Source organism: Onychomys torridus, chromosome 8, assembly GCF_903995425.1.
Source record: "Onychomys torridus chromosome 8, mOncTor1.1, whole genome shotgun sequence".
In the NCBI taxonomy this organism is placed as follows: Eukaryota; Metazoa; Chordata; class Mammalia; order Rodentia; family Cricetidae; genus Onychomys; species Onychomys torridus.
Genome location: NC_050450.1, coordinates 64,665,512 through 64,692,671, shown reverse-complemented (window position 1 = coordinate 64,692,671; position 27,160 = coordinate 64,665,512). Strand labels below are relative to the sequence as shown.

The following is a 27,160-nucleotide window of genomic DNA, read 5'->3' as shown; positions in this document are numbered from 1 at the left end:
CTGCTTTGTCTTAATGACTTTCACTAGTTTGTGTGAAGACATGTTACAGACTTGACCACTTGTACAATTCTTCCTTCTGCCTTAAACACACTGAGAACCTTGGGAGCACTTGTGCCAGAGCTTGAGGCTACATTCGGAAGTTTGAGTGTTCTTGTGTCATGCACTTTGGGGTCTGTGTGTATGTGCGTGTGTTGTAGCGGAGGAAATGTGTGTAATTAAAGTTCTTTTGTGTTCAGCTAGTTAATCTTTTACACCTTATGTGCTGTGCTGGTAAGAGTTTTTCTCTTTCATTCTTCCATTAGATGGCAGCAGATGCGAAAAAATACCTTCCAAAGCCTTGGAGGGTGGCTGGTAGTTGGGTTTTCTTTTTTAAAACGTCACTGTTCATGGTAACTGAGCTGATACTCATCAATGGTCCTCGTGTGTGTGTGTGTGTGTGTGTGTGTGTGTGTGTGTGTGCGCGCGTGCGTGCGCGTGCGTGCGTGCGTGTGTGTGTGTGTGCGCGTGCGTGCGTGCGTGCGTGTGTGTGTGTGTGTGTGTGTGTGTGTGTTGGTTTACATTTTGCCCTGTGTGTGGTGTCTAGTGGTAAGGGAGGTCAGGAGACTTGCCACACGGCCATTTGTTTGTATCAAGGTTCTTCCTAAGCATTGGAAAGTATCTTTCAACATGGGGGGGAAAATCCTTAGACTCTCAATTACCAGCAGACCTGAGATAAGCTATGGAGCCGAGTCAGGAGAGCAGCCAACACTGATTTGGAGACGCTGCGCCATCTGTTGCATACATTAATGGAAATGGAAGAGAGCCATTTCCATCGGGGAATGGTTCCAGCGACCTGTGGACTGAAATCCCACACTGTGACTTACAATCAGCCCACAAGTATTTATGAATTCTCTCTCTTGTGCCTGGCACATGAAACAGAGAGGTGGCGCCCACCAGTCTACTTACAGCAGCAAGCACAAAAACACACATGACTGCTGAATACGATGGGGCCTGATACAGTGACACTGGACGGTGAAGACGTTAAATCCTACAAGCTTTATACGAGATCATTGGGGTTTGAAATGGCTTAAGGTTCGTGTAGGGAAGGGAATAAGAGAGACTGGAAGAGAGCAAGGACCAGGGCAGAATCCAGTGTGGAGCAAGTAGAAGGCGAGAGGAATTAGGGGCAGAGGTGCAGCAGCATCGGAAAGAGCCAGTCCAGGGGACCCTTTCCTGCTTTAGGTCCGGGCATTCTGGTCCTGGTGTAGAACTCGGGTCAGGTTTCTTACTTTGGCCTCAACCACAGGCCCGCGCCAAGGCGCCAGCTGCTGCGGACCTGCCTGCGCAGCGCGGGCCAACCTCGGAGGGGGCGTGGCTATGGAGGGGCGTGGCTGGGCGGCCCGGTGGGCGGGGCTCCCCTCCCAGCCGCCGCCGCCGCCACCGCCTCTGCCTCCGCCCGCCGCGCGGACCAGCGAGCCGGGTAGCAGCCGTGAGCCTGCCCGCCCGCCCGCGTGCTGGGGCTGCGGTGGGCCAGGATGTCGGTCTTCCTGGAGGAGCTGCTGGGCGACAAGCTGGTGACGGGCGGCGGCGAGGAGGTGGACGTGCACTCGCTGGGAGCCCGCGGCATCGCGCTGCTGGGGCTCTACTTCGGGTGCAGCCTGAGCGCCCCCTGCGCTCAGCTCAGCGCCAGCCTGGCCGCCTTCTACGGCCGCCTGCGAGGGGACACGGCCGCCGGGCCGGGGGCCGGGGCAGGGGCGGGCGCGGCCGCTGAGCCAGAGCCCCCGCACCGCCTGGAGATCGTCTTCGTGTCCTCGGACCAGGACCAGCGGCAGTGGCAGGACTTCGTGCGGGACATGCCATGGCTGGCGCTGCCCTACAAGGAGAAGCACCGGAAGGTGAGTAGCGCGGGCCCGGCGGCGCCCCCGGCCTGCAGGCGCGTTCCACGCTCCGGGAGCCAGCTGCTCGCCGCCCCCACCCGCTGTCCTCAGGCCTGCCTTCTCTATCTCGGCTGGCTCCCTCTTCTTGCCCCATCCGGGACCCCGCCGGGTTAGGGCGCTCGCGGCAACTCCTAGGTGCCAGTGCCTGACTGCGCCCACGCTAGGAAGTTTGACACCCCTCGGGTCCACGCGTTGGGAGTCGCATAGGGGTGGCCGTGCTCTACCCTCCTCGCTCCCTGACCACCACCACCCTCCTCCAGCCACTGGGCTCCACACAGATACCTGTAGTGTGTGGGGGAGGGCACTAGCCCCCTTCCCATAATGCCCACACCAGGAAGTTTCCTTTCTTTCCCAGAGAAATCTTGCCTTCCTAGGGCCCCCTCCCCTATGGCCAGGGACCCGGAGGCGGCTGCTGACGGCGGCTTCAGGAGAAAGGGGAGCTCAATCCTTTCCCCCTTTCTTCCCTTGCCCCCCGCCCCGCCCCCTGGGCTGAGTTAGTGGCCACCGGGGAGCTTTTCATTGTCTGGCTGTCCAGCGATCTTCCCAGGCCCAGAACAGCCCCGTCCTTGTAGATGCCATAGTTTCGTGGTGGGCCGTTTGCTGCATCTATACTTCGAATTAGATGCAGAACTGATCGCATCGGTACCGATGAATGACAAGACAGCAAATGGCCCACCACGAATGGGCCACTATGAAATTAGTTTGGGTTGCAGAGTGTATCTGTTGGGTGAAGACGTCTGTTTCAATCAAACAAATTCAAGACGTTTTGTAATGAGTGCTAACAGGAAAAGTTTTGGCGTGCCCTTGCTTAATTCGCGTGGCTAATGCAATGTATGAATCCGGCCCTTTCGTTTTCCGAGGAGCGTCTCAGTTTATGGGGCGAGCAGGAGAAAGGCTATTCCAGGGGCATTTAGGTTCCTCCAGGGAGGGTGGTAACACATGCCACGTGTTCCTTTTATTTGTACAGAATCATGTTGAGACAAATGATTTAGACTTAGTGAGAGCAAAAGGCTTATAATTTGACCTCAAAATGTCCTGAGTAAATCATTCATCCCAAAGCAGTGTTAAGGCACAGATGTGAGATTTAAAGTTTGAAATATAGTTTAAGAAATACAGTTGGTAAGTTTAACACTGGGAAAACATCAGCCCACTAACCACACAGAAGCAAGCCTTTGCATCTTAACTGTTTTTTCAAGTTATTATGCCCCTACTTGATTTATATGCCTGCTAGGGTATGAATATGCATGGCTAGTACTTTTTCCTTAAAAAATATGGGAATCCTTTGTTTTCTTTTTGGTGGTTGTTTTGATGATCCTTCTGGGAAGAAATAACATTCAGAAAGTCATTTATTGAAAAAATATTTCCATCGTCATGGCATGTTTCTGTTGTAGACTAAAATCTGTTTAAAATAATGTCCTTATTGGGCAATACAAATAATTTCTAGCTTTTGGAAGTATACAATGAATGGCAGAATGTTCCAGACTTACGGCCTATTGTAGTTTTTACAGAGGGGGAAATAAAATTGCTGGGCAATAAAAATGTGGAGCAAACTGAGATGTTTTGGAAATGCCTAACACTCCCCCGCAGAGGTATATTTGATATGACAGAGGCTTACTCTATGCTGGCTTACCCCTTGGCATGAAAGAAAGTGTTCTGTAGCCCTTCCCTGGTCGGGCTGGTCCCACTCAGATGAACATCTGGATGACACAGGCCAGCAGGCTCTTATTTGAAAAATACACTTCAGAATGCTGCATGTGCCTAAATCATAATCCAGCATCTTAAACATTTAGTTTGATTTTATCTATCTGTCTGTCTGTCTATTTATTTTTGTGTGGTGCTGGGCATGAGGTACTTACACATGCTAAGTAAGCTTGCCTTCCACCACTGGGCTTCACATCCCCAACTTCCCAAATTTATTTTTGTGCCATTTTCCCGACTCATACCCCATAGTTCATTTGTTTCTTTAGAGTTTTGGAAGTCCTCCTGTGGTGGAGAGTAGGTGATTCTGTGTCTGAACCCAGAAGCATTCTGTGTTTCGTGACTTATCAGGTAAAAAAGGCCCTCAATGGGTTTCTTGTAGAAAACACACTTGAAAATCGAAAGGGATGTGTACTCATTGTGGAAGGGACCGCTTCTCCCCTTGAAACCAGAGAGGTCTAGAGCACATTGTAACCTAGATTTTGTCTTCTGCAGCTTGAAATCGGGGTGCACAGAAATCAGTGAGTTGGCAATACCAATTTCACCCTAAGAAAAGTGGAAGGTGAGGGTACCCCAGCTCAGGACACTTGTGGGTGAACACTTAACTTTTGTTGATGGTTTCGTCTGGGCTGTTTCCCCAACTATAAAAATAGCTGTAAAGAAGAGCATTCTGTTTTATACTGAAGGAAAACCCACGTTCCAGATTACATTTTTTTTTAAGTTCTCATTAACATTTGGTCTTTAAACCCATCTGTGTGTTTCTTCCCGTTGGGATCACAGAGGATATGGTTCTAATTAGTTATTGGCTGGCATTTCTCTACAGAAAATTGAAAAATTATGGTGGGGAATGAAAATGCTGTATGGTATTTCTCTTTTTCTTCTCTTATTAATTTCTCCTTTATATAGTAAGAAAGTCTGGGGATGGCCATATATGTTCAGCCTGCGTTTTGCCTGGCTCCCTCACCTCCACTGGAGCGGTGAGAACATGTGAGGTCAAGGGGACTTGTATCTTTTTTTCCCTTCCGTCCTCTTTCTGTATGGAAAGCTATCTTTCCTGTTTCTGTTTGTTTTAGTGGTAGTTCTAAAGTAATAGGAGCTTTTCTTCTTCCTTCCAGAACACACACATATTATATAGCTCTATAGAAATTGTAATTAGATGATAATCAAACTGAGTGCATTTATGGGAGTGACTGTGTCAGGAAGCCTGTAATCCTGAAGTTAAGGAAGGCGGTTGGGCTTGTTTTAGTAAGCAGGCTAGTGGACATTTTTCAGATTTCCAAAGAAAGAGAACGTGATGAACTGTTGGAAATTGGTGATGATTTAGACTTTCAGATTTGAGTTGTCTCTTTAGAAGAAGAAAAATTAATTGTTGAAACCGGACGGTCTGGCTCCAGGATCAACTTAGCCGTGTCAGGAGTGAAGAGCAGTTTTGGTTTTAAAACCACAGGCCCTGGCTTGGCCTGGGCTGGGCATCTAGTGCAAAGCATTTGGTCGTGGGTGCTCTGACATCAGAGGGAGCAAACCACTGACTTCCTTTGCACAGATGTATTGGGCTTTGATTTGGTCTATAAATTTTCTGAATGACAACGGAATAGAGGAAGTTGGAATAGGGAAGAGGAAGTCAGGATGGGAAACCATTAGAGTTAGGTGGTGACTCTGGCCCAGCCTCCTAGTTGACTTGCTTTGGATGGAGTCAGTGGTCACTCTGCAGCCGTCCAGTGTGGCCTGCTTGCTCTGGCTGTTCTGAATGGTTCTTTTGGTGTAGTCTAAACCAGAGCCATGGCCTGGACTTCTGTTGAATTCCCTGGGCACTTTGGACGTGACAAGATCTGGCGGCAGCCCAGTCTCCAAGCCCTGTGTCCTCTGTCTTCCTCTTCTTACCCCTCAGGCAGAGAATGACAGGACACTGACATACACTTCTGGCTTTGCCTCCTACTCCCTTCCAAGACAGTGAAAGATGCCAAAAAAGACACAGCTTTGAATGTTAGAGGCTTTTGCCTTGTTCCTAAAGAGCCTCAACCAGCCAGGACAGGTTCTATTGGGGACGATGTTTCCATCTGAATCAGTCTAATAATAGACAACAGTCCAATTAAAGCAATCAGAGCCATGTTCTTGGAGAGGTTTTCCCTCCATTTTCTATTATTTATAATGTGTGTTTTAATCTTATCGTCTCCGTGTAATGAAACAGTCTGGTGGCTGAGAACCGAAGTTCTTTTGTTTTTCTGCCTGGGTTCAGGTCCTGGGTCTGCTGTGTATTAGCTGTGTGTCCTGTGCAGGACACTGTATCTCTGTGCCGTAGGTTCCTTATTGGTAAGATGGGGATCATAACACCTGTCTTATGGGATCATTGTAGCATCTGAGTGATAATATGCCCATGCCTGACATAATGGTATGTGCTCCACACACGCTGCTATCATTAATAAATTATTATATTGAGTAATTCATCATACAGCTTGACTCTTTGGACATTGTCACATCACAGAATTGCAAACCTGTTGTGAGGTCTTTCTTTTTCCTTCCTTTCTTCCTTTTTTTGTAGCCCAGGCTGTCCTGGAACTTGCTCTGGCCTTGAACTCAGAGATCTGCCTGCCTCATGAGTGCTGTGATTAACGGCATGGGCCGCCATGGCCCAGCTTTTCCTTTCTTCCTTTCTCAGGGTCTCACTGAAGGCCAGGCGGGTCTTGAACTCACTGTGTGGTTGAATATGACTTTGACCTTCTCACCCTCCCGTCTCGACCTGCCTAGTTGGCATTACAGGCATGTACTACCCCACCAGGCTTATGTGATGCCAAGGATGGAGCTTGAGGCTTAGCGCACCCTAGGCAAGCACTCTGCTAACTGCTTTACCGTCTCCTATGGTGTACTTTTTAAACTTCTCAAACCTCTCACTTTTGGGGGTGTGGTTTGAGACAGGGTTTCTCTGTAGCCCTGGCTGTCCTGGAGCTCACCCTGTAGAGCATGCTGGCCTCAGACTACCTGTCTCTGCCTTACAGAGTACTGGGATTAAAGGTGTGCACCAGCACCTCTAGGCCAGACTTATCACTTATAACCACGTAAGGGGCTGTAGTGAAGGGATTAAAAGAATTGCCCTGTAAGTGGTAACGAAAGATTAGAAAGAATGGTTGGGGATTTAGCTCAGTGGTAGAGCGCTTGCCTAGCAAGGGCAAGGCCCTGGGTTCAATCCTCAGCTCCAAAAGAAAGAAAGAAAGAAAGAAAGAAAGAGAGAGAGAGAGAGAGAGAGAGAGAGAGAGAGAGAGAGAGAAAGAAAGAAAGAAAGAAAGAAAGAAAGAAAGAAAGAAACCAACCACAAAAGCAAATGAATGTCAGATAACACGTCTGGAAGATTACTAGGGTCACTGATGTCCCATTCTATAGTTGCCAGCGACTGTGGTTGATCCCTGCAGCCTAAGCATGGTAAAGGCTATCAACTCAAAGATGACCAGGTACCACTCTGGGAGAGAGCATGGATGCTGTCATTGTTTGCCGACTTTGCCAAAGCTGTTAGGCACCTCTAGCCACCCCGTCTAGGCAGTGTGGGGATGCTCTTTCACCTGGGGAAATGGACAGTGTGCCTCTGAGCTGTAGAAACTCACCTCTCCTGGAGCTGCCTCCCTGCTCTGTTCTGGAATTCTGTGGGATAGGCTTGCCCAGACTCCTCCTCTCTGTGGCTGGATTAATCCCATCTCCCGGGTAATGACTGTGCACAGCTCTTTGGAATCAATTTGTCTTCCCATTTGGGTTGGAGTGTGAGCCAGAGCACAGAGCACAGAGTGGAGATTAAAGTTAGAACCACTGACTTCATTCTCTGTACCTCTCCAGCCCTCTGGATCATGCTTTCGTTCGGTAGGAGGCTCCCTTTAATATTTGCACAAATTGGTAGAAGGATGCTCTGTGTTGTTTATAGCTGGAGCAGGAGTCAGGGAGGTCCCTTGGGCATCTTTTTTTTCCCCTAATAGAGCTTGAGGGCTCTGAGGCTGCCCCTGTTCTGAACTAGGTGTGGCTCCTGGCCACATGGCTTCATTTGGGGAGAGTGGAGACTTGGCCTAGGCTGTGCTTTTCTTTCTTCACAGTCTGAATTCCCCGTGGTCCTCCGTGTTAACCACCAGGGTGCTTCGTTTTGTTCATTTCATTAATTTGCCGTTATGCATGTTCAAAGGCACTCAGGGGAAACAGCTCTGAATTCGGAATCCCGTGAATCCCAACTTCTTATGTATTCTTGTTGTGTATCTTGCCGTGATTTTCAAAGTTATTGAGAATTTTTGAATCCCCAGGCCATCTTTCACTACCTTCCACAGCTCACACGCACCCTGAAGGCATGGGCTCTAGCTAATTGGACCTCTGTAGTAACTGGTACTTCTGATCCCCATCTCTCCGTTCCAGCGGTCAGTGGGTTCTGAGTTCCCATTTCCCGTGGACCATTGCCTACCGGCTGCCTTCTCTAGGGCTCCCTGTTTCTAATCTTCACCCCTCAAATCATTTTCCAGATCAGAACATTTCACATGGTGTATGCAAGCATCCGTTGTCCTACCTCACACAACACGCACTGGCCGCTGTGCTGTTTAAGCAGATGAGACAGACCACGGACCACCAATTTGTATGCCGACATTTTGATGACGTGTCACAAGCATTTCTAACGTCTGCTCATCATTTCTGTACTTTACGGTTTTGTGGACCAGTGATCAACAACACTCTGATAAGTGAGTGCTAAGTCCTCTGCTACCGCCCTGAGCAGGACTCCTCTGCACCCTTCCAGAATGGAGTGACAAGTTCGGAAATACAGTTCTGGGCTGGAGCTGTGTAGCTTATCTGACATTCACGAGGCTCTGGGCTCAACCCCCAGGAGCCCCACATTCCCCGAAGAAAGAGACAGCTCCACAACTGGTAATCACCCCTCCGGTGAAGAACCCTGCGGTTCCTTGGCGCTTTTGCAAGTCCGAGGTCCAGGCTGCTGGTTTCTCACTCTGTGGTGTCGTAGGACTCCGTCGCTTGCATTTCTGGGCCGGGCCGTGTTTTTCTCCGACCTGCCTGGGTTTGGAGCTTCCTGCAGTCCCTCTTTTAGAAGCTTTCCTATCTCTGTCAATTCGTTTTAATTGATTAATATCGTTTGGTGCACTTTGTGGCAGGTGGAGGAGAACTTGTGCCAGCCGGCTCTTCCCCTCCTCCATGTGGGCCCTGGGGATGGAGCTCGGTCATCAGGTTTGCTGGAGATGGCCGTTACCCACGGAGACATCCTGCCAACCTTTGTTGTGTTTTATAAGGTTTTCTCAGTTCGGTTGATTTAGGAACTGATTTTCACAGGTTCCCTCTTCACTTCACTCAGAATTTCACTTACGGTTCCACGTGAAAGGCCATCATCTTGAATGGACTCCAACCTTCACATGTTAGACCGCATGTCCTGGGTTTTCTGGGAGTGTCTCCAGAGACATGTGGTAACAACACACATCTATAGGTGTAATGCGGTGTTTCCTGTCACTTTTCCCTCTAGGTAGACTGTTTTCCTGGAACTCACTAGGCCAGGCTGGCTTTGAACGCACAGAGATTCACCTGCCTCTGCCTCCTGAGCGCTGTGAGTAAAGGTGTGCGCCACCACACCGAGGCTCCCATAGATCTTGTGTATGGACTTTTGGAAGATTTCCTAGTGTTTTCCATCAGACTATAAACTCTGTGAAGACAGAATCCAAACGATGGAATGGGAGACTGATCTGTGCCAGGTGCTGGGAAACAGGATGATGTCACAGAAAGCAGGTCTGTGACTTTTAGACTAATAACTCTTGGTGCTTTCCAGATTATGTGGATTGAAACATACACTTTCGCCGGGTGTGGTAGAACACACCTTTAATCCCAGCACTCGGGAGGCAGAGACATGTGGATCTCTGTGAGTTGGAGGCCAGTCTGTCTACATAGAAAGTTCCAGGGCAGCCAAAACAAAAACAGCAAAACAAGAAAAAAAATGTGCATTTTTGCTATTGTGCAGCTTAATTTTAGTATTTGATGTTAGCAATTGGGCCTTAACTGGACAAAAGTTAATTGAATATACCTAAACAGTTTGTAGTGGGTTTTTGTTTGTTTGTTTGCTTTTTGTTTTTTTGAGACAGGGTTTCTCTGTGTAGTTTTGATGCCTGTCCTGGATCTCGCTCTGTAGACCAGGCTGGCCTCGAACTCACAGAGATCCACCTGAGTGCTGAGATTAAAGGCATGTGCCACTACTGCCTGGCTGTAGAAGTTTTTTTGTTTGTTTGTTTTTAGTATTTTTGGGCTTTTTCTCCTTTTGCTGGGATTAAAGGTATTTGCCATTGTATGCAGCCTTTTATTTTTTTCCTAATTTTAACTTTTATGTGTGTGTATCTTACTGTATATTTGTGCACTATGTGGATGCAAGAGCCCATAGAGGTCAGGAGAGGGCATTAGATCCCCTGGAACTGGAGTTGCAGACAGTTGTGAGCTGCCCCGTGATTGCTGGGAATTGGACCAGGTCTTCTACAAGTAAGCGTTCCCTTGCTGTTGAGCCAGCTCTCCAGCCCTTTTGTTTTAGTCTTAATGAACTTTAAAGTGTGTGTGTGTGTGTGTGTGTGTGTGTGTGTGTGTGTGCGCGTGTGTGCGTGTGCATGTGTGTGCGTGCGTGTGTGTGTGCGTGTGTGCATGTGCATGTGTGTCTGTGTGTCTGTGTGTCTGTGTGTGTTACTAGAGATCAAACCTAGGGCCTTGCTTACTCTAAGCAGACACTACCACTTAATGAGGATTTCCCGGCTGGACGAGTCAGTAGCTTCTTGCACAGCTGCACCGCCCTGTAATTCTGTGTTCAAAACTAGGAAAAAGCATGAGCCCCCTTTTGAAAAGTTGACTTAGTGCATTAAAATAGTCTCATATGCAGACCTGTCATTTGATGCTTTTATTTTTCATAAATGCGTTGCATTTCTCTAGCACTGTCCTTCCCAGGGACTCACAACGCGTATCCAGTCCTCTGCCAGCAACTAGTAATCAGTGTGGTGGATATTTAGCTTTAAACATTTCTAAGTAAGTTAAGAGTCGGAGAATTGAAGTACAGAGAGCTGGTGATGAGGTCCGGGCTCACGGTGTTGGGTGAAAGTTTGGCTGATCTCTCTTAAATTTGAGTCTTTCCTTTCTGAATATGAAAATGCACCTTGTGAAACGTTCACATCAAACATGCTTCAGGCACAGGAGGAGGCGGGCTGGTGTCTTCCACGTGAGTTCACTCTGAGTGTGCACGGAGCACTCTGAAATGAGTCGCTGCAGTTTAACTACTTAACACATTCGCTATCAGTTGGCAAGGCGGAGAGCCCAGATGTCTTTCTTGCTGCTGCGCCTTCCATGGCGGTGATGTCTAAGCCCCCCTTTTCTCCCCCTCTCTTTTTAATGATTTGGCTTTTTTTAGTTCAGCCAGGGAAGTGCCCCCAACTCCCCTTCATCCTATGCAAGGCCCGCAGGGCGGCTTTAGTGCTTTTGTTCAGTGACAAAATTGAACTTCAGGTATCCTGTGGAGATCTAGGACTAAATCAGTCCTCCCCGTTATGAGGCTTTCAGTAACGGCTGTTCCGACTTCCAGTGAAATCTCAAGCATGTGCTCTCCACTTTATGACAAGGGAGAGGGATAGTAATTGCACGTTGCCCTAGATGGTTCTTCTGGAGGGAAACCTTGCAATGGATACGTTGTTCTGGGGCATCAGTGATTAAAAGCAAACTGTAAATATTCTGTTACTCGCTGGCCATAACTCCCAGACCAAAGAGGAGGTGTATTTTTTTTTTTCTTTGTATGAGCTACACATCAGAAAAACCCTTTTTCAGAAACAGTTTAAACTTAACATTCAGCTTTCCCTTCTACTGACTCTGCCGCTCACCCCCTGCTTCCCCCACGACTGTGTCTATAAAGATGCCGATTACACATTAAGGGTGCTTTCATCTTGGTTATTCGTGTAGAGTCACAAGGCAGGGTATGGCGAGGGCTGCTGGGCCGTGGGAAGGGTCTTCTTTGCTTTCCTTGGAGAATTTTCTCCCGCTCCATCTCACTTTGCAGCTTTCATTTGACTTTTGGGGTCAGTATCCCTGGGAGAAAAATCTGAATGGATCTAGTCTGCTTGAAATCTCGGAGATGTTGCCTTCTTTCCCTTTAGACACGATCAGGTCAAGAGAGCTTTCATTTGATCGTGGTGGCTCTGAGCTAGCTGCCTCATCTGTTACTCATTTTTCAGGGTTTGATGTGAAATCTAAAGATTGGGCTGAACAACTCACAATAGGAAAAAAAAATCACACCAAAACCCCTGGAGCTCTGACGGGACGTGCTTGTGGGTATGAGCGTGAGTTTTTCAGCTCCAGGCCTAACTTGCGGGTAACTTCCAAGATCATTTATATCCATGGGCTTCAGAAATAGCCCGTCACCATAAGTGTATATTTAGAGTGCCTAGTGAAGGAAGAACATGGACTTGGAATCCAGGTTTCCTAAGTTTGTGTCCTGGCCTCCACTTTCTGGCTTAGTGACTTTGGGGCAGGTTACATGGTTTCTGTGTCTCAAGTCTCAAGGTCAGTAATTGTAGATAGCTGTACCCATTGGGTACACTGGGTTGTTTCTGAGGGTTAAATCAATTAATGTACAAAAGGTGTGAATAGTGACTGGTGTGGAGGACACGCCACTCAAGTGTTATCCCAGGCACTCGATAGTTCTTTCTACACTTTATGCTTATTCTGATGCTACAAGGGAGGAATTCTCAGCCTTTGTATTTCCTTAGACACCCTTCCTCCTTCAAAAGTATCTAGTGGTCTGTCATGTTGCATAGTTTCTCTTTGGTTTCTTTCTAGAACAATGACCCTGGCTTGTCTGTTGTTGTTTTGGTGACATGTTGATATTTGTGTGTGTGTTGGGGATTGGACCCAGGGCCTCATGCATGTTAAACATAGACTGTACACCTATCCTTATTTTAAAAGGAGATTTACTTAATTTTTATTTACATGTATGTGTGTCTGTGAATATATGCCCCATGAGTGCACTTTGGAGCCAGAATACAGGCAGTTCTGAGCTGCCCAATGTTCTGGAAACCAAGCTCCCGTCCTCTGGAAGGGCCGCAAGTGTTCTTAACTGCCGAGCCGTCTGTCTAGTACTCCATACCCCTGATGTTGAATGTGACTATATTTCTAGACCACGTCGGTGATAATTCAGTCCAATACTTCGTTCTGTTGAATGGGTCTTATTTACTCTTTTATACTGTGAGTGAGTAGAAGAAAGGCTGGGCACAGTTCCCTTGTTATTTATTTGTAAACTTTTGTCATAGCAAGCTTTACACCTCACATAGGTCAGGAGAAGTGGGGCTGAGAGCTGGCGAAGTGCTGGCCTCTTAAGCATGAGGACTGGTGGCCGTGTGAAGCTGGGCAGTGGTCCTTGCCTGTAATCTCTATGCTGGAAAGGTAGAGACAAGAGGATCCTGGGGACTGTGGGCCAGCCAATTAGCAGAATTCACCATCCCCAGATCCAGTGAGAGACTCTGTCTCAAAAAATAAGATGTTGGATAATCAAGGGAGATACCCAGAGTTGACCTCTGGCCTCTACTTGGATGCGTACACACACGTTGACATGTAAGAATACACACACAAAACAGGACAGTGAATTGCCATGTCAAAAAAGAAAAAGTTGTGCAAGTTTTCATTGTGTATATTCACTGTCTGTGGTCTTTATTGTGCTGTGCAAGGAGATTTCTATCTGTTCATCATATCCCTACCTACCTTCCTTCTCTTCCCTCCCTCCCGTTAGTCCCCTCTGGTCCCTAGACCGTCTCACCAAGTGATTTGGTGTATCTCTGTAAAATCTAGGAAGCACTAATAAGAGAAAACATTCCCTGCTTGTCTTTCTGAGACAGGCCTAATTCCTGTAATATGATCATCTCCAGTTGAATCCGCTTTCATACAAACTTCATTCTTCCTCATGACTGAAAAAAAAAAGTCCATGGTATATATAAACCACATTTTCTTCCTCTAGTCCTCTTGGGTGGACATCTGGGTTGGTTCTGTGCCTCAGCCCTTAGGAACGGTGTTTATGTGCAAGTGTCTCAGTGCTGTGTTGCTTGAGACCTCTAGGGAAATGCCCTCCCACTGACTCTTTAAAGACACAGATAGCCACAGTGTCATTCCTCAGGATTTGTACCTCCTCCGTCAGTTTGTCTGGCTCTGGGTAAGGCCTCCAGTTGACATTTTATGGATGTTCCCTCAGTCTCTTACACAGCTGTATTCCCCCATCTTCAGGCAGCTTGTTGTGGCTCTCTCCCACTTTCTCTGGCTCTGGCCCCTTGTCCCACTCCTAAGCTTCTCAATGCTTCCTTCCTTTTCTCAGGGTGGTTCAGAACCGCTGGTTGGAGAGGAGACTTCTTAGCCCCTATAGCTGAGAGGTGCAGGTGTACATTGTTTTGAGGCCTAATGGCTTCCCACCTCTCCATTCTGCTGTGTTTAAACTTTGGACTTGGGTGGGCTGTTCCTCTTAGTGACATCACGGCCACCAGAAGCCCTGGGTTTGCTTCTCATTCCCCAGAGTCCTAGTGGAAGGAAGCAAGTTTGGTTACCCCCATCCAGCACTGGTCAGTATGGCCAGGATGTAGAACACCCTGATCAGCTAAGCATGAGTTACATCCACACTTGTGTGTCCAGTGTTTGGGGCCTGAGCACCAGGAAGGGGTACGCCTCAAAGAAGATCAGGGTGTGTCCTCAGAGAAAGTATGCCCAGCAAGTGGCTGGCTGTGCCAGGACATTTCTGGTGACCACATATTATCCCCTCAAGAAGCTTGTTCTGGTTTTAGCCATCCTCTCCCAGATGACCTCCTGGCCTTTGGAACCACAGGCAACAGCCATCCAGTGGTGGCACACGCCTTTAATGGCAGCAGGCAGAGGCAGGTGGATCTCTGGTTCGAGGCCAGCCTTGTCTGTAGAGTTGTAGAACAGCCAGAGCTACACAGAGAAACCTTGTCTCAAAAAAAACAAACAAACGAACAACAACAACAACAAAAAAAACATAACAAAAACGAACCACAGGCAAACTCAGAGGCAAGCCAATCACATCACCCCTCGTTCCAGATCTTTCTAAACTTACCCAGAGCATGAGATGCATTTGCCCACCACACTGACATCCTACCTCTTTTTCCTTTTTCTTTTTTCTTATTTTGTGTGTTTATGTGTGTGGTGCAGTGTCTGTGGCATACATACATGCGGGTGTGTGTGATGTATGAGTTACAGAGACTTGAGGAAGTTGGGGGGGGTGCCTTAGGCTGTCACTGTCTGCCTTATTCCTTTGAGACAGGCTCTCTCATAGAGCCTGGAGAGAGGCTGCCAGCAAACCTCAGCAAGCTTCTTGTCTCTGCCCTGTACAGCACTAAGTCACAGATGTATGGTCCCGTAGCAGCTTTTTCCATGGGTGCTGAGGATTCGAACTCAAGGTATTATACTTGTGCACTAACACTCATACCCACTGAGTAATTTCCCCAGCTCTCCTGCTAGTCACATCTCACTGGGTTGACACAGTGACCTTTCAGTCAACTAGAATTCCAGAGTCTTCTCTACCAGTCAGATGACTAGACAAATGAAGACAGAATCCAAATCCTCAGGCCTCTCATTTTCAAGAGAGTCAGTTTAGATGCGATCAGGTTTTACAGCCTATTGAGAACATTTTTGTAAGCTGACATGTCCACTACATGTTGGAATTATGTGTGATCCCCTAGACCTTTATCCAGGAGGTTAAGAACATGTTGACTAAGCTTGGGTGATAGACCCCCCAGGGCACAGAGACACCCCCCCACCTATGTAGGATAATTACAGCCCTTTACTTAGCATGTTCAATATGGGAGAACTTAGGAGTTCTTTACTCTCTCTCTCTTCAGGAAAGTTGGTGTGAAGGGGCTTGTACATGGTAAACCCACACTTGCTCCTAAGTCATCACTTCTCCCATTCATTTTGTGACGCAAATGAGTAGGATCTGCTGAGGGGCACCCATCAAGCTTGCCAGTGTGTGGTTTGCAGGATCTGTGCCTTGGAAAGTCAGCATCCCTCTGTTGGTTGCGGGTCACAGCAATGGCTGGTGACCTTATCACACTTTTCCTTCCCTTTGGCTGAAAGTTCCACCTTAAAGGAGCAGAATTGCTGTGCAGGAGGGGCGTGCAGGGCATGCTGGCACATTTGTTTCCTGTGGAGGAGCTTGTAGCCAAGTCCATGTACACCTGGTAGCTGGCATGTAGCTGAGGGCGCTCCATTGTCCACGAGGCCCAGAGTCTGTACTTTCTGAGGGCCATGTGACAATACTGAGTGCCTTGTCCTAACCCCAGTGCCCCCCTTCACCTCTTCATTAGAGCCCTGAAAGAGCCTGAGGGAGGCTTTTCTCACTGCCCCCCCCCCCCCCCCAGGAGGAGAGTCCCCCTGGCTAATTAAGTGTGGCGTTTACTTTCAGAATTAGCCGTGGATGCTACAGAGAGACCAAGGGCCTTGTTGTAGAAAGATTTGTTTTTCTTAGTATTTGACTTTGTAGGACAAATCAGTCCATTTATTTTCAAGAACTTTATCTTATTTTGAAAAGGATTTATTTTCTGCCTTACTATATTTGCCCCTTTATGACCGCATGTATAATCACAGCATTTGAGAAACGGAGACAGAAAGAACAAGAGTTCAAGGCCACCGTAAGCTACTTAACAAAGCCTTTTCCCTAAAACAGAAACAACAAAAAAAGATTACACACGAATCTCTTAGATCCGGTACAGTTTGGCCCAGAAGAATCCTGACTGTTCACAGCATGTTAGGCCTGGGGATGAGTTGGAATTAAGGACCCCAAGGCACTTTCTGGGGAAATGAGTTCTCCTCAGTTTGCACAAGGCCCCCAGATCCCACCCTTAGACGGCTTGTACAGATGTTCTTAAGAGCAAAGTACTACTTAATGCCACTTGGGCAGACTGCTTTTCTCTAGGATTTAGGGCAAGTATGTGTCTGTGGAGACAGACAGAACACTGGCTTGGCAGCGCCTCTCTGCTAACAGCACACCCAGGGTGCTCTGCCGCAGAGCCAGGCTCATAATTTCAGCCAGGGTAGGTCCCAAAAGCAAGACCTGTGTGCCCTCGTGGGAGGCAGGGGCTACCTGTCTGCATCCAGCGCAAATAACAGGCTTTCTGCTGGCCGCAAACGGGAAAAGCCACTTAGATCGCTTGATTAGTGTGTGAACTCCCTTCCGTTTGCAAGGGAAAGTGAGCATTTCAGCTTTTAATCATAAAATAATCCTCTTTCCCAAAATAACTCATGACAGTGTTTTGTACTCTTCTAGAAAAAAGAATATACATATGCTGCATATAGAAATATGTGCTTAGGTTATCGAACAATGGATTTAGCATTTGAAATCAGTATATTTTCTGAAGGGTAGTACATTAAATAATTCTGGTCTCGGACTGTGACTCAATGGTAGACTATTTGGCTGGTATGCCCCAAGCCCTGAGTTCAGTCAATCCTCAGCACCACACAAATAATAATGATGATGATGGCACATAAAATCTCTATTAAATACAACAACACTGGCATTAACACAGTTCAAATAAAAGGAAAGACATGTGAGAAAAATCTTAACTGCCTCTCCCATGACCACTACTGAGATCAGAGTATGTTTCTTCAATGACATTTTGGACATCTGCAAACATATATATGTGCATATAGCTATCCTATACCTGCTTTTAAGTAGTTTCCACTTACTATTATTTAATTTATTTATTTAGAGACAGCCTCTCACTGTGCTTCCATACTGGCCTAGAACTCACTATGCAGTAATAGGTTAGCCTTGAACCAACGGAGTTTGTCTGCTTCTGTCTCCAGAATGCTGGATTAAAGGTGTTCACTAGCACAGCCAGCTATTATAATTTTTTTGACTGACTAACAGGTGGTCGATGGAGACAAAAAAAAAAAAAAAATGAATCCTGTATAACTTTGTATGATGTCTGCCTTGGCACAGACCTGCCATGGACTTAAGCGGAGAATCCCAGGATCACACTGTGCTTAGAAGTCACAGATCTGGCATGGCAGGCTCCACTGTGCAATGGCTGGAGTGCTTGGAAGACAGTTTTTCACTCCTCCATTGAGGTCCCTCCCGGCCTGACACAAAGCAGTGAAATTCCCACTGCCCACTTGGATAAATTCAGAAGTTCATTTTCCGAAGCTGTCAGTCCCCTTCCCTTCTAGAAGCATTCCGATTTATCCAGGAACAAAAGATTTCCCCATGCTGGGCGTTTGTATTATGCCTGGCCTTTTGTGGTAGCTGGGATCAGGTAGCTTGTATTTAATCCAGATTTGATGTGCTAAAGTGTACTGTATTTTCAGAAAACCCAACACCCCTCAAATCTGAAGATCTGAAGCAGGAAAATGAAGGGCCAATTCTTTTCATTATTGAAGGCTCTTGGTTTTAGGGTCTGGTGTTCCCAGTGTAATTTCTTCCACTTAGGGCCCCTTTCTCTCTCCCCTGCCGCCTTAGGAATGCATCTGTTGCTTTGAGAAAAATGTTCAAGGGTTACATCAAAGTCTTCTCACGGAAGATTGAACATCTTCCCCCTTCCCCAGAACATTCCTTATTCTCCTCTGCATGAAGTAGCTGAGAAAAGCTAAAATTAATTTTCTTATGGGTCATGTAGTCAGGCTGCTTATGAAAGGACAAAAGGGTTGCTCTGGGAATGTTTGTTAAATAGATAGAGAATGGCAGTTATGAAAGGTGAATTTTGCAAAGATTCAGTGAATCGTAAAATGGACCGTGCAGAGCAAGCATGAGAACCTGAATTCAAGCCCCCAGCACCCCTGTAACTGCTGGGTTTGGTGGCCCTTGGTGGCCCATGCCTGTTGGCTGAAGAATGGGAAGAGTTGGTATCCATTGAGATTTAGTCCTGAGTGTAGCCTGTAGGACAGAGCAGGGTGGAAATGGTGCTCAGCTCAACCGGCTCTGACCCCAGGACAGCAGCATTCCTCTGTAAACAACAGTAAGACACTGGAAACCCTGCAGATGATCACCAGCCACAGAGGAGCTCCATAAGTCACCGTACCTCAGAATGGTGTGGTACAGCCAATGAAAACAGAGCCTTTGCTGAACCGTAGAGCTGCGATACTTCTGTTGTGTGCAGCGAGGCAAGATCCCAAGTTATATATATAGCACGATTCCAGCGCAGTAATAAGCAGGTACATAAGAAGAAAATTGAAACAAATATGCCAGATCAATTATTGTTAAGATAATGGCATCTATGAGCGGTAGGTCTCTGATTTCCAGATGTTCTGAATAGAATCGGTTTTATGATAAAAACCTATAGTTTTGAGGAAAATAAAGCGTCTCTCGCTGAAAAGAGCTTGCATCTCATTTGTGGAGCTTGGCTAGAGTATTTGTTCCGTCCTTCTAGTATGTAGCTGAGGAGCCTCGCTCATCCTTGTCTCTTAACTTGGGAACTGGGGGCCGGAGTAGGGGGGAGCCCAGCTTGAAGCCAAGGACTTCAAGAAAGCCTTCTGGAAAGAATAACTTGAAAGTGACCTTTTCAAATGAGGGGGCGGGTAGTCCAGTGGATTAAGAAAGAAAGATGTTGCAGCTATAAATAACCACGTGGGACGGAGGGGAAAGCTGAGAAGAGAAGAAGGTTCATCTGATCCTGGTAGAGAGCATGCAAGTGTGGGGCAGAGGAGGCGACGTGAGTTCGGAAACTGGCGAGTGACACAGCTGTCCGCCATCAGTGGGGACAGTTTTGCCTTGTTAAGGAAGCATTTATCAGCTCCTTTGTCAGATCTTCGAGAACTACATTTGGGGAGATCTCTCTCAGGCTTAGCTTTGGGTTTGGAATGAGAAAGCTCCAAATTTCGGACATGCCATGAAATAAGACACAGGTGCTTTCTGGACCAAGAAGACCACTCTCAAGGGCTGTGGAGATGGCTCAGTGGACGAAGTAAATGCTGTGCTAGTGTGAGAACCTGAGTTCAGATCCCAGCACCGAGTCAAAGTTGGGTTTACTGATGCATACCGTAACTTCAGTACTGTGGGGTAGAGACAGGCAGATTTCTGGAGCTCCCTCGGTCAGTTGGTGAGACGCCCCACCTCCTACCCCACATGTATACAAAGGGAATGGGAGACCAATGAAACTCGATCTGGGCCAGACTGCAGGAATGCCTTTTTGTTTGTTTGTTTCCAGACAGGGTCTCTCTGTGTAGCCCTGCCTGTCCCGAATTTCTCTCTGTAGACCAGGCTGGCCTCGAACTCCTGAGTACTGGGATTAAAGGCATGCACCACCACCGCTTGGCTAGAAATGCATTTTTTATAAACTTACTTAGAGTGTAATGAAGGCACTGTGTAGGTTGATTCTATTCCTTAAATAAAGCAAAGGAAATACTTTTTAAAAACTAGTGTGTATGGTGGCGTGCATTAACGATTAGAAGACAACTCAGTGTGGTCTGTTCTCCCCTGCTGCCTTATGCAGACACTGCTGTCAAGGCACTTAGAGTTGAGCTGGGGAGATAATGCGTGAGACATATATGTTTTGTATACATAACATGTATTCTCTGTTAGTGTGTATGTAGTGGTTCAAGTAGAGATACAGTCAACAGCAGAAATGCCAGGAACCCAGAGTCATCTGAGGGGCCACGTCTCTTAGGTCCCCACCTGTGTCACCTCCAGTCAAGTTACTTTCATCTTTTCCGTTCATAGTTCCTACCTAGTTGGGTTGCTGTGGCCAGCCGTGTGAGCTGATGAAAAGTATAAACACGCTGTGCTTGCTACCACAGCACTTGGTCAGGTGATGGTGACTATTGCTTTGTTCTTCTGGACTAGGAAGTGTTGTCCTGGGGTCGGGGCCCTTATTCCTCCTCATTATGTCTTTATTTGACTCATTTGTGTTCATGATCTCACCTGCCCCCACCACACCTCTGGGAGGGGGCTGTTCTCTGTGTAGCCCTTTCTGGCCTGCAACTCCATTTATAGCCCAGGCTGGCCTTGAACTCACAGAGATCTGCCTGCCTCTGCCTCCCAAGTGCTGGGATTAGAGGCATGCACTACCACTTCTGGCCATCATCTCTTATTAATAAATATTTGTCACAAGTACTTGTTGAAATAAAGTATGAAAGATTTGCCTGGCATTTAAAGGACCAGCAGGGCTGAAGTAGAAATAAGAAAGGGAATCTCCTAACTGAGTGTGATGTGTGGGTCTGTAGGCCCAGCTACTTGCAAAGCAAGGCTGGAGGATTACTTGAGTTTATAGGCTGAGACCTGAGCAGCATTCTACATAGACTTCATGTTAGGGGAGGGGAGTGAGTTTCAAAGGTTAACTGATGATTTGTGTTTCATCGTAATTAAACAAGTGTACAGTATCGGGCAGTGTGCCTATTGAGTGCTACCCTGGAAGCTTGTTGAGGCCTGTGCGGCAATCTTCTACCTTTCCCAGTGAGGAAGCTGGGGCTCAGAGAGAAGATGGCCACCTGGCTGGGGTTCTGGGTCTCCTTCTTGCCTTCAAAGTGGTGTTGCTTAGCCCTTGAAAAAGTCAGCCCAGTATCCGTGAGCCATTGCCAAACTGTATTTTGTTCATTGGCTAGAGAGATAAGCTTGCTGAAAAGAGGGAAATGCCACAGCTATTTTTCCCATGTGAGTTTATGTGTCCTGGTCTCTAGAAAATGGGACACTTTCCTGGTCCCAGGAGCCTGTTCCTGAGAGCACAGCAGCCTTCCTGTGGCAAGGCCAGGGTCAGGCTGGGGACACGGGTCAGACCTCCTATGTGGAAAGCTTCAAGTGGCTGTAACTCATGGAGAGCGAACAAACGCGTTTCGTTTCCGCTCTGCGCAGCAGCACAGAGTTCCTCAGGACAGGGCTCAGGCTGAAATGTGTGAAAGGTAAAGACAGGAACTGAAAAAGAGCCAGGTGCTCCCCTGTGAGTCCCCAGAGTCAGATAGAAGAAATTCCACTCAGATGGCCCCGTGGCCACGGTCTATTTTTTCCTGTTGGCCCCTCAGGAAGGGAGAGGATGCGCTGTCCTGAAGCTTATCTAGGCAGTTAGTGCCCTTCCCGCAGCGTGGTGAGAGATAGCTGTGACCCAAGAGAGCCCTTGGCACTAGTCCCTGGGCCTGAGGTCACGGGAACTCGGCCTGTTGCTTCCAGGAGGTCTTTCCAACCTGAGCAGGAACAGAGGAAAACAGGAATTTAACACACTGTCGGCCTGAGCTCAGGCCTTTGAAAGGGGGACTGTGGGGCCACACCTGTGACTTTATGGGAGATGGGGGAGACAGATGCTCTGAAACTTCGGAGTTCAAATCCATTCCAAAGCCAGTTATTAGTTTATTTTTCGATAAGGTCTTCTGTAACCCAGGCTGACCTCAAACTTGCCATATAGTTGAGTATAACCTGGAACTTCTATTATGCCACCTCTGCCTCCCAAGTGCTGGGATTACAGGCATGCGCTGTTAGGCCTGGTTTATGTAATGCTAGGGGTCGAACTCGGAGCTTCATGTACACCAGGCAAGCACTCTACCAACTGAGCTACATCCCTACTTTCCTAAAATTAGCTCTTCGTTTCTTTTTAAGAATTTATTTTTGGGCCAGCTGTGGTGGCACATGCCTTTAATCTCAGTACTTGGGAGGCAGAGGTAAGAAGATCTCTGAGTTGAAGGCTAGCCTGGTCAACATAATGAGTTCTAGAACAGCCAAGCTATGTAGAGAGATCTTGTCTCAACACCCTCCCCCAGTTATTATTATTATTATTATTATTATTATTATTATTAGTGTGTATAGATGTGTATATATGGGTAGGTATGTGCATGAGAATATCTACACCAGAGATGTCATGTTCCCTTGGAGCTGGAATTACAGGTGGTTGTAAATCACCATATATGGGTTCTGGGAGCCAAACTGGGGTCCTCTGGAAGAATAGTGAGTGCTCTTAATCTCTGAGCCATCTCTCCTGCCTCTGCAGTGAGTTCTTGTCCATTGATTAACTTGGTATAGTTTCATATACTCAATGAAACCCTAACACATCTCTTAGAAGTGCGATTTGAAGTTTGCTGTACAAAGAGGAAATAGAGTATGAAGCCACAAGACCATGTGTGGCTGTGGTTGTCTGCCACCAGGAGACCATACATAGGCACAGTTGTCTCCCTCCATTTTGGATTCTTTAGAATGAGCACTGATTCCTTATGAAGTAATACTTACAACCTACTAGTTTACAGTTTGACATCCATACAGGTTAATAATGTTGTGTAGTGTAGTTGTAGAGTTCTAACAGGCTTACTGCTGGGTGTGATGGGATGACACAAAAACATATCCTTGTCATGTGTTCATGAGAGGTGGTACCCAAGGGGTCGAGGGAGAGGCTGGTGTGCTGCATCTGAGAGAGCTTGTCCTGCTTATGATGTCTGTGATGGAGTCCGGAACATCTCCTGAGCTAGAGTGTACCGTCGTCATTAACGTTATCACTTACTGAGCTCCTACTAGGTGCTGCTTGCATACTGTCTTGTTGACTCCTTCCAACAGTCCATGAAGTAGGTACCATAATCCTTCCTTAGCCATGGTTTTGCTTTGCATGGTTTCAGTTACCCATGGTCAGCTGTGGTACCTAAAAACACTAATTGGAAAATTTCACAAATAGTTTTAGATTACATGCTAGGGGGCTAAGGTTGTAGCTTAGTGGTAGAGTGCTTGCCAAGCATGCTTGAAGCACTAGGTTCAGTTCCTACCAAACAAAACAGAAATTACATGCTGTGAGTGGTATGACACAATCTCGCACTGTCCTTCGATACCCAGCATGTGAATCATGTATCCATGCTGTGCAGTGTATCCATGCTGTGTATGCTACCTGCCTGTTAGTCCAGTTAGTGGCCTTCTTGGTTAGTAGAACTGAACTGCTGTTTTGCTGCTTCTGAGCTATATTCAAGTAACTCTTATTTCACAGTGCCCTGGGAATCACAAGAGTAGTGTGCAAAGGAGGATCAGGGCAACCCACATAATGTACATACTAGAAATGAAGGATTAGGTACTATCTGTGGCTCCAGGCTAGAGTCTCCAAATGCACAGAAGCACATATAAAACATATCGCCCAGTCGATGACGGCATTGCAGGTGGAGCTCCCAGGACCTATTGGTGAAACTATTAAGGCCGCTCCACGTAGTTAAAAGGGAGGTTTATTTTGTGGGGTAACTTACAAATGAAGGGATAGGTAACAGGGTCTGGGAAAGGTATGGCGCAGCCCGGCAGTGTTCTCTGGAGAACTCTGCTCGGTCCACCTCCAGCGTCCAGGGTCCCAAAACCAAGAGAGACCTCTCCTCTTGATCCTGGGTCTTCCGCTTCCTCTCTCAGCCCCGCCTTGTAGGTGTGACCATTACCGAAGCCTCAGTGGGGGTTGGAACTTCCAGACCAAGGCTGGGATGGCTACCCACTCCACAGGACCCCAACCCTGAGCATCATCCTCTAGGAGCGATGCCTCAGCATTTGCTCATTTACACTTGCAGAGGCTTTTCAAACTAACTATCGTGAATCAGGACAGTATTTGCTGTCCTCATTTGTCCAAGAGGATGCTGGGTAACTGGCTTGAGTGTGGAAATAGATTTTCACCCCTTGGCTGCCACCCCCAAAGCTAGCCCACCAGTCTCTCTGTATCCCCAGTGTGCCATGTTCTCCAGCTGTGCTATAGTGATTTCCACACTGGGCTTCCAGGCAGGGGCCTCCACAGGAGCCCTTTGTCCCATGATCTGGGCTCAGGCCTCAGAGTTACACCCAGATTGCATCCATTTCTTTTTCTCTGTTTTTTTTCTGTGGCTTCCCACATTATGAACTGTGAACCAGGGTACACATGACCCTTGCTGTGTAAAGTCCTTGCACACAGTGATTTAGCTAACACTTCTAGGGACACTTGTTAGGATTCTGTGAGCGCTATCCTGTGTTTTCATCCACTGCTCAAATACAACCCTGTTTCATGTGTGTTTCTGTTTGGACACTTCACTTTCACATCTATATGTTTCACTAACATAGAAATTAACTAGCATAATTTTTTAAGATTTATTTATTTATTATGTATATGGTGTTTCATCTGCATGAATGCCTGCAGGCCAGAAGAAGGCATCAGATCTCATTACATATGGTGTGAGCCACCATGTGGTTGCTGGGAATTGAACTCAGGACCTCTGAAAGAGCAGCCAGTGCTCTTAACCTCTGAGCCGTCTCTCCAGCCCACTAGCATGAATTTTATATTCATACTTAATTTAAATTATTCATATGTGTATAATTTATTAACATGGAGCTGAGCTCATAGCCAGCAGCACATGGTTGAACAAAACTGATCTATGGGGCTGGTGAGATGCTCAGAGGTAAAGGCACTTGCTGTACAAGCCTGACTGCCTACATTTAATCCCACACATATACAGTGATAATTAAATTAATTATTGGCTAATTAATGAATGGTTAGATGGGGAAGATGTGGGTGGGAGGTAAAGGGTGAAGGGATGTTGGAGCTTGGGACTGTGTCCTTATGAGGGCCGTAAATAAGAGTAGATAGGTGGTAGCATTGTGCACAGTGGACTCTGCCACACCATCCAGTATGGAAGCTACAAGCCAAGTTGTGATTAGGATGTGCTGTGATAATTACATACCAGACAGCAAAGATTCAGTGTGAGAATAAGAAAATAACTCATTAATAGTTTTTATATTAATTATTACATGTTGAAGTGATAATTTTGGGAAATCTTGGGATATTGGATTAAGTAAATTCCAGTGCTAAGACAGGCTTCTTTCCATATCTTTCTTTTTCATTTTTACTTTTTTTTTGTTTTTTTTTTATTTTTTATTTTTTTTGACACAGAGTTTCTCTGTGTAGCCCTAGCTGTCGTGGAACTAGCTCTGTAGCCCAGGCTGGCCTCGTATTTGCAGAGATCCGCCTGTCTCTGCCTCCTGAGTGCTGGGATTAAAGGCGTGCGCCACCAAAGCCCGACCTCCTTTCTAATTCTTATGTGGTTATAAATAGGTCGCACAGGGTTCTTGAGGATAGCATTGGGGGAAGAGGAAGATGAGGTGCTGAGCACCACCCCAGAACAGCTGGTCAGGAGCTGGAAAGAGGGAGGAGTAGTTTGAGAACTGCTGGGGGTTGGGGATTTAGCTCAGTGGTAGAGCGCTTGCCTAGCAAGCGCAAGGCCCTGGGTTCGGTCCTCAGCTCCGGGGGGAAAAAAAAAAAGATGAGAACTGCTGGGCCATATGATGGGGACTGTACCCCGGCTTTGGTGCGTGCTGCAGAGAAAGGACTTTATGACAGTGAGGTGTGGAGCTAATGTCCCCAGCTGAGGAGGTTTGTAGGGCAGCTAGGGCAACCTCTACATAGAGGTAGATCTGTGCCTGAGAGCATCTGAAACTTCAGCCAGTGGAACCCCGGAGCTGGACTGAGAGTCCCAGAGGACGTGGCCTGAAGGAAGGCTGCTAGGGAGTCTGAGCAGGGCCATGGAGACCGGACAGCAAAAGAGCAGACGCAGAGGGGATGCGCTTCACAATGCGCTCCGGTCTAACGTGCACTGTAGCAAAGCTTGAAGACATCACTTCCATTTCTCAGTCTAAGCAAGGCAGCAAGGTGGTGGAAACCATTAAGCCATTTGCTTGCTTGGTCTTTTTATTTTGTTTTGTTTTGTTTGTTGTTTGTTTTTGAGTCTTATGTAGCTCTGGTTGGCCTCTAGCTGAAGATGAACTTGAACTAGTGGTCCTGTCTCTGCTGCTAGGGTTACAGGTATGGGCTTCCACATCTGATTTATGCAGTGCTGGGGATCGGAACCCACAGCCTTATACATGCTAAGCAAGCATTCTACCCCCCAAGCTACACCCCCAGTCTCCTAGAGCAGTCTTTATACCTTATTATTGTTAATAAAAACGTCTGGCATAGTGTTTCTGCTCCGCCAGGCACGCCACTAAAGCCTCCCCGCTGTACAGATGCAAAAGCTGAGTCTGGAGTCACCGAGTGCCTTGTTGAGAGTCATCTGGCCAGCAGCACCTGCGGGGCTCTCACTTCTGTCTACTCCAGCTTGGTAGCTTGACTTCGACTTTTTGGCAAGCCTGAGACGTGCCCTGGCAAGAAGTAACTGCCTTGAGTTTCTCAGACCACAGAAACAAAACAAACCAGAAGCTACCCTTCTTAGAGCTGGCCTTGAGGGAGTTCTGGTGATGGATGGTGAGTTGTGGAGGATTCTGCATTCCAGGGGGCTGAGGTCAGAGGCGTGTGTGCTTGAGCTGTAGGGCCCTGGCTTCCAGCGCTCAGCCTGGCTCCTGCGCCCGGGTTCGACCCTCTGCATCTTGGGCACCTTCTTGCTCGAGTGTTCTGTGTCCGTATTTTCCTGCTTTTTACCCTTTCTGCCTGTGCAGCCTTTGTACTGAAGAGTCCTCGGTTCCCCAAGGAAGGGGAACCCTGTTGCCCACCCTTCTGGCCTAGTTCAGGCCCTACTGGAAGGAATGCCTCCCCCACCTCCCCATCAGCCTGTCCAGACTTCTGTCTGAGGTTTTACAGTGTGCGTCCACTTCCATACATGGAAGTAGCTTGCCAGCTTGCAGAAGAGCCTGCAGTGGG

The 27,160-nt window shown here is 47.3% G+C and overlaps 1 protein-coding gene across 1 annotated transcript in view; it reads left to right on the top strand.

The window, feature by feature from the left end:
• The first annotated feature begins 1,393 nt into the window (after positions 1-1,393).
• Positions 1,394-27,160, top strand: part of Nxn (nucleoredoxin) — a 144,886-nt gene continuing 119,119 nt past the window's right edge. The window contains exon 1 of the mRNA XM_036197776.1: positions 1,394-1,874. Coding sequence (XP_036053669.1) covers positions 1,515-1,874 — 360 coding nt within the window. The 5' untranslated portion in view covers positions 1,394-1,514. The remainder of the gene's footprint in view (positions 1,875-27,160) is intronic.